This window comes from Saccopteryx leptura, chromosome 6 (assembly GCF_036850995.1).
Source record: "Saccopteryx leptura isolate mSacLep1 chromosome 6, mSacLep1_pri_phased_curated, whole genome shotgun sequence".
NCBI lineage: Eukaryota > Metazoa > Chordata > Mammalia > Chiroptera > Emballonuridae > Saccopteryx > Saccopteryx leptura.
This window is the reverse complement of record NC_089508.1, coordinates 31,439,147-31,454,312: the sequence shown is the minus strand read 5'-3', so window position 1 is coordinate 31,454,312 and position 15,166 is coordinate 31,439,147. Positions and strand designations below refer to the sequence as shown.

The window sequence follows — 15,166 nt, the reverse complement described above, 5'->3', positions numbered from 1 at the left end:
AACGGGACTAAGAATGCTGAACTCACAGGCTGGGCCTGAGGATATGAGATCATGTAGTGAAAGTGCTTAGCAAAAAGTTCAGCTGTTAGTAGAATAGGGTAGCTTGGATTCAAGTTCTAAGTCTGCTACTTGTTTCTCATTATGTGAGTTATATAATCTCCCAAAGTCTATTTCTTTCTTAGTAAGAGAACAGTAATGACACCTACCTCACAGAATAAATGCCAGAGTGTATGTTTAATGTCTGCATACCTGGCATTTGCTAAGGCCTCCTAGTTACTATTACTATTATTATTAATTTTGAAAGCATGTCACAGAAGAGTAACCAAGTGAAAACAGAGCTTTCCCCTGTAGGTGGAAGACGGAGGGAAAGGAATAGAAATAGACAAATCCAGATGATCACCAAGAATATTTTCACAAGGATGTGCATTATTCCTGGTGATCATACTGACTGCTGGTCTCTTTAAGGGGCTCCTTTCTTGCCACCCTGGCACCATGGAGCCGAATTTCATCCCAGTGTGTTCTCAATTCCTCCCACTTGACGGTATCTAAGACAGGGAAATACAGGGAGCAAATTTTTGTGGCATCAATAGTCTGAGTAAAAACAGAACAACCATGTGACCCAGCAATTCCACTTCTGTTATTTACTGAAGGAAAACCAAAACACTAACTTGAAAAGATTTCTGTACTCATGTTCATTGCAGCATTATTCACAGTAGCCAAGATGTGGAAACCACCTAAGTGTCCACTGATAGATGAATGGATTAAAAAATGTGGCATATATATATATATACACAATTAAATATTATTCAGCAATAAAAGATAAGGAGGGCTTGCTATTTGTAACATGACTGGACCTTGAGAGCATTATGCTAAGTGAAATGAGTCAGACAGAGAAAGACAAATACAGTATGATCTCATTGATATGTGGAATCTAAAAACAAAACAAAAAATCCTGAGCATATATTGGGAACAGATTGGTGGTCCCAAGAATTAGGGGGTGGAGGTGGGAAAAATGGGTGAAGTGGGTCAAAAGGTACAAACTTCCAGTTTAGAAGATGAATAGCTCTGAGGTTGTAATGTCCAGCTTGGTGACTACAGTCACCAACACTGTCTTGTATATTTGAAAGTTGCGAAGAGAGTAGATCTTAAAAGTTCTCATCACAGAAAAAAAATTATAACTGTGAGGTGATAGATGTTAACTAGATTTATTGGGGTGAGCATTTCAAAATATATATAAATATCCAATCCTTATATTGTACACCTTGGGCTAATACAATGTTATACTGCTCACAAAAATTAGGGGATATTTCAATGCTTCATATTTATTTTGAACTATCCCCTAATTTTTGTGAGCAGTATGTATATCAATTATATTTAAAGAAAGAAAGAGTCTGGGTGTCTGGCCCTAGAACCATTAATATTTTTTAGCACAAGGGAGCTAGACTCTACCTAGAGTTAGAGGGAAACCACACTGAACCCCCCAGATTCATTGCATGGTCTGTGGTTCTTCCGTTCAGCAGCTCAAGCTATTATAATGATGAGGGCCCCAACTGCTAGTTGTCCCCGATATTTTATTCTTAGTAACATAAACCCTGATTTTTAGCTGGACTCCTTTGTCTACTTTGAGTGGAGACTATATTTTTTTCAGCCTTCTCTATCAGGAGATGTGGTCATATGACTATGTTCTTGCCAATAGATAAAATGAAATATAGCTTCTGGGGAGTGTTCTTAAAGATGGGGGCGTGCTCTTCTTTTACCCTTTTCCCTCCCTGTTGACTGGAAAACAGATGTGATGGCTAAAACTTGAGCAGCCATCTTGGACCACAAGGTAGAAGATGCTTAATAAAGATGACGCAGCTATACCAGAAGGACCCTGGGTCAGAAGGAGCTACCCTATACTTTGAAGGGAGTTTGTGTACAAAAGAGAGAAATAATCTAAATCGTTTGAGTCAATATAACTATTTTTGTCATGCGTATTTTGAATCTTTATTGAGGTGTAACTGACAAATAAAAGTGTGAGATATTTAAAGTGTCAACATGATGGTTTGATATATGTATGCATTGTGAACCGGTCCACCCACCCCACTGAGTTAATTAACACATCTAATACTTCACATATTTACTTTTGAGGTAAGTTGTTATGTATATTTAAAATTTAAGGACTCACATGATAATGTTAAATCCTGTGGGTCAACTTTATCTGCATAATGGGACTAATAATACCTACACGAGCCCAGTGCTAAGTGTTACTACAAGTTAGTTATAAATTCAGAAAAAGAATCCAGGATTCTTGGAGTCCCAGGCTTCGGAGCTAAGTAGTTTATTTGAAAAAAGTCCTGGACCTTAAGACACAACTCACCTTTTCCTGTTGGTAGCTGTTGTCGTAAGTGAAGCAAACATAAATCAAGGTATATTTATATTATAAATGCGCCTTTCTCCAAAGCCCCATTTCAGATCTACCTTCATGAGACCTTCCCTGCCCATTAGGTCTAGAGTGGGTCCCTGCTCTGAGTCCCTAAATCACATCTCAGGCTTTGCTCTCACATATGGGCTCCAAATATCTGTCTGTTCTGTCTTAAATTAGATTGTAACCTCTCAGAGGGCAGGGTATGCATCCAAAGAACCCTCATAATGACAGGCATGTGCTGGTTGCAGGAGGAGATGCATCAAAGTGCTTGTTAAAATGAATGGAAAGGTTTTATTCTGAATATGAGATGAGGCAAGCTTCTTCTGGATTATACAGAAACAGATTTATTTGAAATGGGCATTCCTAGCTAGTGCTAAATATTTGAGGCCTTCAGGCCTCAATATGGGATATAGAGTATTATTTTTCTTCTACTGAAGTATCCCCTTGCAAATAGAAGTCCCACAGGACCAGGAGTATGGCTGAAACTGGACAGACCAGATGCCCGGATAGCTAGATTTGTTTATAAGCTTGGCCTCCAGGGAAAGAAGGAACTTGTCAATTTCACTCTTTGCTTGGATCAGAAGATTGAGCCTGGCAGAGAGACGCTGTTTGGGACTAATAGTTCTCTGGAATTTCTAACCTTCTCTGGACCTGGGAGGATTTGGGAGAAGAAAATGCATCATTTGAATGATGGCCATGGTTACGACAGGCCCGCATGCCAACCGGAGGGAAAGAAAATACTTGCTGAGCAAAGTAACTGGAAAGTAGTCGCTTACATTTTAAACTAAGCTACATGGTTGAAATCCATAATAATGTAGAATTTTGGACCAGTGACCACTTGGAAATAAGCTTTCTGGCTGCAAAGCAAGCATGTCGTGTTATGGATAGAAAGGACTATTGCAATGCCTTTTCCCTGGGCATTTGGTGCTGCCAGATACCAGGGGGCCATCTCAAGCATATTTACTTAGGCCAACAGATTTCTCAATAATTCCAGCAACAGAAAGCTGCTGACCAGCTTGATGGGGATGCATGTCACCAGGTGGTAGAGTCAGGACAAACCTGTCAGGCTGCTGAGTCCAGTGGTAACATTTCCATCTTGCTGAACCCTTGGTGGGTAAACACGTAGGTGGGCACATGGGAACTGATGTAAGTGCTGCATGAGGCACAGTAGCACTGGATACGTGTCACAAATTCAGCTGGGCAAATTCCCAGCATGCCAGATCACAAGGGCTGTTTCCAGGAAGGGCTGACCCTTGCTGTTCCCACATTCTGGAGCTCAGTGGAGCTCAGAAGTCTCAGTTCCCTTGCAGGCCACTGGAGAAATTCCCAAGGAGCATACAGGGAATTTTTAAAACTATGGCATTTAAGATGGGACATCATGGTCATCACATGACAGAGGAAGAATTAGACTCTGAAAACCTGGGTTTGAATCTTGAATGTCATTTATAGCCAAATGAGGCCAGGCAAGTCACAATCGCATGGAGTATCCACATACTTCCTGTGAAGTTGAATCTATCTACTACTTGTCAGATGGTGATATTTCTAAATTAACCATTTTAAGGGCTTTATTTACTCCATTCTTTTTTTAAAGTCCTGACAACAACTCGTGAGGTGGGTGGTATTTTTATTCCCATTTTACAGAGGGGGAAATTGTATTTCAGACAAGTAAAGTGACTTGTGCAAGGGTGCAAGGTTATACCACTAGGTGGCAGACCCAGGATTTGAACCCATCCTATTTACCCTGTTTCCCCGAAAATCAGACATCCCCCGAAAACAAGACCTAGTGCAATTTTTTTTTCAAGCTTAGAAATATAAGGCCTCCTCTGAAAATAAGACCTAGCGCGTCTTTAGGAGCAAAAATTAATATAAGACTCTGTGTTATTTTCGGGGGAACAGGGTAGCTCTAGGGAACACATCTGACCACGGCACTGTTTCCCAGCAGAAGAAGCTGGGCAGTTCTCTTAGATGTGTTATCTTTGTTTGGAGAATCACAAGTACTTTGTTAGTGTTTCAGCATCCAGTCTGGGCTTTTTTTTTTTTTTTTTTAGGCTTTTTTATTGATTGAGTGTGTGTGGGGGGGGGTTAAGGGGAGAGAGAGCAAGAGAGAGAGAGGGAGAGAGGAAGAGAGGAGAGAAGCATCAACCCATTGTTCCTCTTAGTTGTTCCGTTTAGTTGCGTGCTCACTGATTGCTTCTCGTATGTTCCCTAATCCAGGATCTACCAGCCACCTGGATGTGCTGAGGTAACACTCCATCCACTGAGCCACCAGGCCAGAGCCTATCTGAACTTTTCAATCTGAGGGTGCTGGGGATAGTTGACGCCTTTGAAGCAGGGAGTGGTGCATTCAGGTGTGCTCTTTGGAAGGATGATTGGCTATAGGGTAGATGGGGTGGGCCAAGGGAGTGAACAAAACTGAATACAGGAGCTGGGTAGGAAGCCTGTTCATATAACGCAGGAGAGAAGTCGTAGAGGAGTAGAGCTAATCTTTGTCAGGGCCTCCTAGGCCCAGAGAAGGAGAAGGAGTTAAGTGCTGATGCTGCTTGTAGTCTGGTTGGAGAAAAAAAAATTTTCTTCGCGAAGTGGGTGGTCCATACCAATAGGAGTGAACTCTAAGGCTTGTGCCCCACACAAGAAGAGAAACTGTAGTTCTCTGTGTGCGTGCAGTGGGACACCTTGCTCTGGTTTGGAGCTGGTGTGATGCTGCGCTTCTTCCCAAGACGGCCCTCTGGAAACCAACCTGGGCAGAGCCTTCCAACATTCGACTGGACCCTTTGCTGTGCTCTCCTCTCCAAGTGGTTGGGCATCCAAGAGAAGTCTCCCCTCCTTCCTCTGACCCATCCCTGGGGTCTTTGCACCCACAGAGCCCCTCTCCCCACCAGGAGACCAGGGTTCTTTTGGTCCCCTCTTCCGGGCTCTTAGGCCACAGAGAGGCTTTCCAGTTCAAGGCAGGGATCCAGAACACCTGGATTCCAATCCCAGATCCACCACAAAGCCACAGGTGAGCTATTACCGCCCCCCTCCCGCCCCCGTACAGGGGCCCGCCCCGGGGGCAGATACCCAGCAGAGCTTCACCTCGTCTCTTCGCATTTCCTCTAGGGCAACCGCTGAAGGACTTGGGTGTCACCCAAGTCCTGGAAGCTTCTTTGAAAGAAATGAATGTGCCCACTCCCCACTCTCAACGCCTGTGTAACAGCCTGCCCGGTAGGGGTCATCCGGTGACTTCCCAGTTCTTCTCAGTGTTGAGACAGCGGGTAAGCAGATTTCTCAGCCTCTGTGCGTCCCAGTATCCTCATTGGAAAAATGGGACTAGTAGTATTTTCCCTGCGTATTTTACTGGGCTGTTATGACAACTCAAGTACCCATGCTGAAACCTATATAAGCATAAAGCACTGTTATAAATCGGGTAAGCTTTCTAATAGGTTAAGGCTGCTACAGGTCTCTTAGGCTTCCTTGGACGGAAGGGTGGAGAGAAAGATCCTCTTGATTCCCATCTCTCCTGGAGCCCACTGCGGCGGAGCAACTGGGTATTTCTCCCCTGTGGGGTTGACCGCGAGCCGCCCCTCTTTCCTCTCTTCCATTGGCTTTCACCTGCCACAGGGGCGGCTTCTACGGGCCTCTTGGCCCGTCAATCAGGATCGGCTCAACCCCGCCCCTCTCGGGGGTTTATAACGGGAATTCCCATGGCCCAAGCTCTGGCATCCAACCTGCTGCCGCCGGGACCCGGCTCAGCGGAGCGACTGCCGCACGCAGATCACACGCTCGCACTCCAGTTCCCTCCTTCTCGGTTCATGACCGTGCGCTCTGCCCGCAGCCTCCGCCAGCCCGCGCTGCACCCGCGCTGCAGGCCGCCCGCCGCCACAGCCGGGGCCCCCGAGGGAAGGAAGGCAGCCAGGCAGGCAGGCGCGGCAGTGCGCCCGGAGGAGCCCGCGACCCCGGCCCGCAGCGCGCCGGCACGATGCTGCCCGCGCGCTACGCCCGCTTGCTCACACCCCACTTGCTGCTCGTGTTGGTGCAGCTGTCCCCGGCTTGCGGCCACCGCACCACGGGTCCCCGGGTAAGTGCGTTTCCAGCCGCGCGCCCACCTGCGGAGGGAGACGAAGGTCGCTCGCCCTCCTTCTCGGGGGCGGGGGGAGAGGGGGAGAGGAAGGGAGGTGTCAGACCTCGTTCTCCCAACCCCCAACGTACTGCCCAGTCTCCTGCGGGCTTCTTGGCGAAGTTGCTGAAATAAAAAATTCGCCCATTGTCTGTCCCCCACCCTCAGTCCTTTCTTGCAGCACCGACTCTGCGAACTCCCGACCCCCCGAACTGTCACCGGTGGGTTTTCTCTCCCAACCTCCTCTCCCAGGGCAGTTTGCACCAAGACCCTGAGAAGTACCTCCCGCGTCCCGGAGGCTCGCTCTCCGCGCAAGTGGGGCTGCCCTGCGGTCGCACGCTGCGCCCGCTCCCGGAGCGCTGGCGTTCTTGGCAGGCGGCGGGGGGCAGCTCTGCCTCCGGAGTTTTAGGTTACTCGAGAGCCACACAAGGACCTTGTGTTGTTGTTGTTTTAAAAGCCGATCGCTGCTCGTAAAACCCACAGCAGATAATTTTAATGCTCCCCCCTGCTGGGCACAGCCCTGGAGGAGGCTGGCGGTGGGGGCTGCGGAGAGGCCGTGGAAGGGAGCAGCGCAGGGTGCGAGGGTCTCCTCCCCAAGCTGAGGCTGGAGTCTTGGACTACTTGTTGAACCTTGGTCTGATTGGAGTTTCTGAACGATACGAAACGTGCCAATTCTGTGCACAGGACAGGCTGTCCAGGGTATTGTAAACTCGCCTGGAACCGACAGCATTGTGTTCCTTTCTGGTCTAGATCGATCTAATGAAGAATCCCACTGCCTTAAAAAATGTACTATTAAACCCCCTCGTTGTTCATTTGGTCAAGCATATGCAGACCATCTCTGGCTGAGCGTTAGCTTAGGTCAGAGCAGTCACCTCTCACGGTACCTGCTTGCCCCAACGGGCATTATGGGAGTCCATGAAATAGCTAGGATCTTTGTAAAAACGAGGTTGGCTCCTTAATCAACGTGTGCTTTTGGATTTGGATATCCTTGGGCCTAGCCTCATTACCACCTGTTCAGATTGCAGGTTCTTTATTCATAGCTCTTGCTATATGAGAATCGTCTTTATAGCTGTCGTGTGGAGAGCAAAAGCCTCGCAAAGTTTGACGAGCTTTAACGACTGCCCAGATGCTAGCTGATTACATCCGAGCCCAGCTATCACTGTGAGATCAGATTTGCAGCCACTTAGGAAAGAAAAGTGTTTGTCCCCGTGTTGGGCCGGCCCTTGCTTTTATGACCAGATGTGCAACAGCAGCAGTTAAAGTGCGGCAGATTAGATCCAGGGCGTGTCATAAATCCTCGACAGCAGGCATTCCCAAAGCTGAGGCAAGTAAGGGCTCTGGGAGTGACTTTTATGAATGCAGTTGAGGATGCCTTTTAAATGAAGCTGCTTGGTTTGATATTAGGACTCACAGCTCTTAAACTCGGAGGTCAGGAGAGCCATGGCGTTCCCTCCAATAATTAGGAACAGTCAAGACAGAGATGCAGACCAGAGCACCCCGCGTGAAATCTGGAAGCCCGCCCACATGAGAGGCCCAGAGACAAATGGTGGGGGGCTCATTTGCTGCTGGGCATGTCTAGCGTCTTAAGCCATATGGCTCTCCTTCCCTGACTCCTGAAATTGGAGGAAGCAACTTTTAGGGGAAAGCTCGGGGCTTCAGGGGAAAAGAGAAGCATTGGTTAGGTTTCCCTGTAGCTTCTTTAGTTTTTAATTTGATAGAAGTGATAGAACATAAACAGGAACTGTAAATAGGTTTGTGTGTGTCCCAGAGCACACACGCTCTCTCTCTCTCTCTCTCTCTCTCTCACACACACACACACACACACACACACACACACACACACACACACGTGTATTTAGCAAGTACCCAGGGGAAGCTGCTATCTTGAGCATGTGGTTACCTGAATGTATTTATAGGCAACAATAAGGCTACCATTTATGAACAGTTGGGCTAGGATCGCTTGTGCTTATGAGAACATTTTGCAAGTGAAACCCAGGAGGCTAAATGGCTTGCTTGAAACACTCATGGTGCATATGCAGCGCTGGGAGCCAAATCACAGTTTATATGGGTTTACAAGTTGTGTGCCTGCCACACCACCAAGCAGCTGCAGGGAGTGTTCGCTGAACTAGGGATGCCATTGCTGTTAACGGAAAGATACAGCTCAGTGAGAAACTACTGAACCCACATGCGTAGGCGAGTCTGTTAATAATAAAAGAAAGTGTTAATGATATTTTTGGCTGTCTGTATTGTTAATCGATGCTATCTTTGAGTTTCTACCTATTTGAAAAGACTACAGTTCTCTTATGTGGCTTCTTGGTGGTCTCTGAAGTGTGGCTTTGATGGCGAGAGGCAGCATCATAGGAGGAGCAGAAACATCTGGCTTGTTGCAGTATTCCCTTGGGCACCCCTGGGTCTCTTCTGTTAATCTTTTGAGTGACAGAGGCTTAAGGATTGGCATCTTTTCCAGCTGGCTTTCTAGGAAACCGAGAGCATGCCCTTTCGGTTTAAGTTTATCTGGCTCACTAATTGAGCTCCCCCGAGGCTTAGACCCCAATCCTTGCCCTCGTATTTGCTTCCTGACTTCATAAAATTCCTGACATTTGTTTGACTCTGGAAGCCAGCCGTGATCAAGTATCAGATTGGAGGCTATTATGTAGGAAGCACCTGAGTTTTTGGTCTCTCAGCTCTGAGCAGCATGGCTACCTGGGACATGGTCAGGATTCTTTTAATTACCAAGGAGGCAGACATTTCTTTAATCCTGTACAATTTACTGAAAATGTTTCAGGGGGAGGATGGGATGGGGAAGTGTCTCTCGCAGGCCGGTGGAGTCTGGCTGATGGTCAGGCCAACCCAACAGCCTGTCTTTGTCTAACCCTCTGTCTGCCCTTGAAGGCTGGAGCTGGGAGGGACAGGTACTGTGCCCGCCTTGGCTGTTGGTGTGTCCCCAGAGCTCAGCACAAGGGATTGACTTGGTAGGTGTGTGTGGAACCAACAAATAAATGCCAGTCATGCATGTTTTACAGTGATCCATGGGTACTATTTTGTTGGTGTTTTAGCAGGACTAGAGACAGGAAATAGATTTAGAAAGTTTAAGAAATAGGAGAAAACGGAAGGTCCAGAAGTCCGAGTAAGACATTTGATTTTTTAATTGTTTTAGGTCCAGTCTTTATTTGTCTTCTCTCTTGGGTTATCCCGCAAAACCCAGCTCCGGCTTCACTCTCTAGGAACTTCCCTGTTGGTTAAAGCTGATCACACTCACCTAACAACTTCTGTATCTGGCGCACTTGTGTTCTAACTTTTGCTAATCCTACAGTGAACATCTTGAAAACCCGCCAGCATCTGCATCTTTTCAGCACTAACTGGCTACTTCGGCACTTTGTGCACGATCCTGTCTTAAGAGAGCAAGCTTGAAAACCCTTGAGGGCAGAACGGAGATCTTACTGGTCACACTGCAGAGCATTCTGTAAATATTTATTGTAATGAATGGGGCCGTACAGTGATTTCTAAGCTGGACCCCTTGTTCTCATTTGAACCTAAAGTTGGTTACTTACAAGTGATTTCTCATTTTTTAGGCTTTTGTTCTTTGTTTAAAAATAATTGTGTGTGGTGGTTATGGGAGGTTTGGGAGGAGAGTAAGTATACTTGGATGGGAAACAGGTGTTAGCTCCACCCTAAACCTTTTTTTATTTATCTTGCATTTGCCAAATGTGAAGCAGCTTTTAGACAGTTTCCTTCTATTTGATTAGCCTGTCTCTTGCTGGAACAGGGTAGGTCCTTGTGTCTACACAGATGTCCCTCTTATTATCTGTGTGCCAGACAAGAAGCCTTCTTTTCCACATGGAGGATTTATCTGAGATGCTACTCAGGTGTTAGGTCAAGAACTTGGTTTAAACATTTTGATGGAGCTGACATGAGAAATTTAAAGAAACAAAATTGAGGAGGACAGGAGGAGGAAACAATCATCTTAGAAACTCGAGGAAATGCAATCAAATGGAAAAACACTTTGATATTGTCTCATTATCTCCGGAAATTGAACACGCACATTTCCGTGGCCCAGCGAGTCCACTCCTAGGTATGTATGCCCAAGAGAAACTCCTGTCCGGAAGGAGACACGTACAACTATGTTCACAATACTACGAGCCTGGAGAGAGTCCAAATACCCATGAGTTGGAGGACAGATGAATAAACTGTGATGTGTTCATAAAGTGGAGAATTAAACTCAGTCAAAACAGATGAATGACAGTGACATGCAAAAATATGGATGAATCTTGGTAATATGATAGAAAGTAAAAGAAATGCCCCAAAAGATGGAGCACAGCAGCTTTTATAAACTTATACATAGCTAAAATTAAAGAAAATAATGTGTAGGAATACTTATAGCTGCAATAAAACTATATAAAATGACCCTGACCAGGCAGTGGCACAGTGGATAGAGCGTTGGACTGGGACGCGCAGAAGACCCAGGTTCGAAATCCTGAGGCCGCTGGCTTGAGCATAGGCTCACCAGCTTGAGCGGGGTCGCTGGCTTGAGTGTGGGATTATAGACATGACCCCATGGTCGCTGGCTTGAGCAAGGGGTCACTCACTCTACTGTAGCCCCCAGACAAGGCACATATGAGAAAGCAATCAATGAACAACTAAGTTACACCTGACCAGGCGGTGGCGCAGTGGATAGAGCGTCGGACTGGGATGAGGAAGGACCCAGGTTTGAGACACCGAGGTCGCTAGCTTGAGCGCAAGCTCATCTGGTTTGAGCAAAAGCTCACCAGCTTGGACCCAAGGTCGCTGGCTCCAGCAAGGGGTTACTCAGTCTGCTGAAGGCCCACGGTCAAGGCACATATGAAAAAGCAATCAATGAACAACTAAGGTGTCACAACGAAAAACTAATGATTGATGCTTCTCATCTCTCCGTTCCTGTCTGTCTGTCCCTGTCTATCCCTCTCTCTGACTCTCTGTCTCTGTAAAAAACAAACAAACAAACAAAAAAAACAACTAAGTTGCCACAGTGAAGAATTGATGCTTCTCATCTTTCTCCCTTCCTGTCTGTCTGTCCTTCTCTCTGACTCTCTCTCTGTCTCTGTCAGAAAAAACCCCCACAACTATATAAAAAGCAAAGCAAGGTAATGATGGACACAAGATTCAAGGGGAAGTTAGGGTGAGGCAGGGGGATAGATTGGGGGGCACGAGCAGTTGGTTAGTGTAAGTACTTCACATGTTTTTGTAAGGGAGAATGAGTTAGAAGGTATTTGTCCATTAGTAACGATTGAATAGCTAATTAAATAAAAATTTAAATAAAAAACAAAAGTGGACCCTGCATGTACCAATGTTGAATGAGTTATGAACCAAAAATTATAATTAAATTCTTTGCACTTCATGTGAAACAAGAATTTCCTTAGTAGGGACTCCTTTCCTGCCTCCTGCTCCCTCCACCCCCTTTCCAGATGTGCACGTGGCCCTACCTAAAATACCACCTTGGGGAGTGATTATTGGCTTTGTTTCAATTCTTGGCCAGTTAGACCCAGAGCAGGCCCAGGCCCTGGCACAGGTATCTACACCAGCTGGCCAAAGGGCTCATGTAAAGCTGAGCTGGCAGTGGGCACTCTTCCCTCTCCCTTGCTCAGGGGAATCAGCCCTGGACATCTGAGCACCCAGCCCTGCAGAGCAGAAAAGTTCACTAGCTGAGGCCTGGGTCAGAAGCCTTATTTGCCAGTGGGGGTGGGGGAAGCGTATTTCTGGTTTGATGCCTGTCTTCATTCCGGCCTCCTCCTCACCCCCCTTTGCAGAGGCTGGGGGAGGGGGCATGGCCCTGCTTAGCAGGTACAGGGCACCCTTTCTCTCCCGACCACATAGAGATCTATTGTTCAGGCAGCCAAGTTCCTGGCATTGCTGGTGGTGGCGGGGGATGTCCTTGCGGAGGGCCCCCTCCGTCAGCGTTTGTCACTGCGGAGCTGTTTGGGAGAGGACAAGGGTTGAGTTGCGGATGAGAAATCGATCGGACCTGCTTGTGAAGCCTGCCAAACAGGGTTAGCATTGTACATACGTGCTCTGCACGAATCCTGACTTACCCAGGGGGCAAGAGGATTGGATCTCCATGAACACTTACAACAGCCTGGTGAAGACCCCAAAGCAACATTGGTCATTATAGCAATTAATTAGATTTCCCTTTGCAACTGACATCATTCTCAACTGAATGACTAGATCACCATTCATCTTACCTTTGGCAGACAGCTAAGCTCGATAGGTGAGGCACTCTGTGTACTTGCCGGATGTTCCCCTGGGTGGATTTCAGACTCCTTTTATTGGAGCCAGCGTGGGGCAGCCTCTACAAAGAAGAAAAGGCCACTAGTGAGAATGGAGACTCAGCTCCTCCCGCCACCAGGGAGGACCAAGAATGAAGGAGCTTCATGAGATAATGTGTCAGGGCCTTTGAAACCTGACAAATACTCTACAAATGAGAGTAACATGCCCTCCCCCCTTAAAAACCATTTTACGGTCTAGTGTCAAGCTAATAACTGTAACTACTTATCTGTAAGGGCTGTTTTGTTTTGCTTTTTAGAGTGTTGACAGAGGAGAAAAGCTAGACCTACTTCCTAGAATGTTTTCTTTTTAGGAATAGTAGTAAGCATCTCTAGGACACTCCTGGCTGGGAGTTTAATAGGTGTGTGTGTATGTTTATTGTGCATCTATTCTTGAAAAATTCTGCAAAGGCCCCGGTGAGAGGACACTACAGAAGATAGTAAGGACGAGGCTGAGGCAAGAGCATGTTATGAAAGGACAGAACTCACTCCTCGGGTATACAATACCACTGACCTGCTCAAAAACGACTGGCAATAGACCTTTTTTCCAGGTTGGAAATGTTCCATGTCTGCAATGCCAATGTTAGATACGTGTGGCTATTGAAGTTTTAAGTGTGGTTAGTACAGCTGAGGAACTAATGTTTTAATTTAACTTGCTCTTAATAAATTTAAATTGAAATGTTAATAGCCCCAGGTGGCTCATGCCTGTGTCACTGGACAGAGCTGGTCCCTGAGCTGCATGCCCAGGCTTACTTCCCACTGGATATCCCCAGGTGCCCGGAGCTTGGCTGCAGTGAACCATGTTGCATTTCCTGACCTCTCTTCTCTCTTCATCTCTGTCAAAATTCTGCCCCTCTTTGGAAAGGCTCCACACAGCCCTCCCAGCCTTACTGCAGGCAGAGTTCATCCATCCGCCTGTGCTTCGCTTACTCCTAGAGCGATGTGTGTCCCCATCTGCCCTGTAATCTAGCTGACCAGAGGAAGCAGGGTAGTGGGGCAGCCTCAGCCCAGGCTTTGGAGGTACACAGACCCAAGGTGAGTCTGGCTTTGCCACTGTGAGTCGGGGCTAGTAGCCTTTTGGGTTCTTGGTTCCCTAATTTGTCCAATGGAGGTCACAGCATCTGCGTTCCAGAGTGGTGGGAAGAACAAAATGAGATGTCTTAGTTTCCTGTTCTTATTTCTGTTCTAACAAATACCACAACCATAGCGGCTTCAACAACACACATTAAAGGACAGTTTTCAATGAACAACTCTCAACGGGTTAACCAGTCAGCAGAGCTGAGTTTTGGAAGCTCCAGGAGAGAATCCATTTTCCTGCTGTTTCCGGTTTCCAGAACTGCCTGCATTCCTGGGCTTATCGCCCCCTTTCACCTTCGAAGCCGGCAAGCTGGTCCGGTCTTTTTCAGGCTACATCTCTATGGTTCTGATTCTTCTGCTTCTCTTCTTCCCGTTAAGGAATCTTGTGATTGATTACATTGGGCCCACTGCGAGAGTTCAGTCTGGTCTCCTTATTTAAAGGCTAACTGATTAGCGATCTTAATTCTTCCTTGCCAGGTTACACAGCAGTATTAGGATGAGGACCTGAGCATCACCAGGTGGGGCATTATTCTGTCCCCCCACTCATTAAGGGGGGCATTTAACACAGCGCCTGGCTCATAGAAGGTGCTTGATAAACGGGGATCATTATTATGACCTGTAGGTATTAGTTTCTTTCCTTTTAGAGTAGGAGTCTTTTAATGGTGGAGTTGTTTAATTTCCTTTATAGACTCCGTCCTGCCCAAGAGCAGGTGCTTAGTAAATGTTTATTGAATAATAGAATTTTCAATAAATGCAGATTGTTTCTTTCCTTGTAAAGAAATACTGAACAGTAAAAAGAAGTAAAATGGAAACCAGAATATATAACCCCCTTTGTGCAAAAAAGAAAAGTTCGTTGTATAGAATAATTGAATGATTTATATGCCATGCTGTTAATGTTGGTTATCATGGGGATGTTGCATTTCTATGAGATGTGTCTTAGTAATTATGAAAATAATTTTGTTTACAATGAGCATCATTTAATCTTAATGGAAAGTAATAAAGATTAAAACATGCCTGATTTTAAATAAAAGCTCTAAAACTGCCTCGATCCAGCCTGTAGACCCTTGGATTCGGTCTACATTTGACGCAGTCGGCCTGTGCTTATATTGGGCTGATTTTTAGGGTTTAGTAACTGTGCATACCAGGCCTCCTCCTCATTTTTAGCATACTTTGAACTCAGTCTGCTTTAAAGGAGAGTTTTCAATGAACCTCAGCAGGACATAACTGTAAAAAAATGGATTTATTGCTGCTGGTGGGAATATCAATTAGTACAATTATTTTGTAGTATTATAG

At 46.2% G+C, this 15,166-nt stretch overlaps 1 protein-coding gene across 3 annotated transcripts in view; it reads left to right on the top strand.

Moving 5' to 3' along the window:
* Positions 1-6,105: 6,105 nt before the first annotated feature.
* SMOC1 (SPARC related modular calcium binding 1) overlaps positions 6,106-15,166 on the top strand; it is a 159,363-nt gene continuing 150,302 nt past the window's right edge. For all 3 annotated transcript variants that reach the window (XM_066342015.1, XM_066342014.1, XM_066342013.1), the window contains exon 1: positions 6,106-6,461. In XM_066342015.1, the coding sequence (XP_066198112.1) occupies positions 6,363-6,461 (99 nt within the window). In that variant the 5' untranslated portion in view covers positions 6,106-6,362. The remainder of the gene's footprint in view (positions 6,462-15,166) is intronic.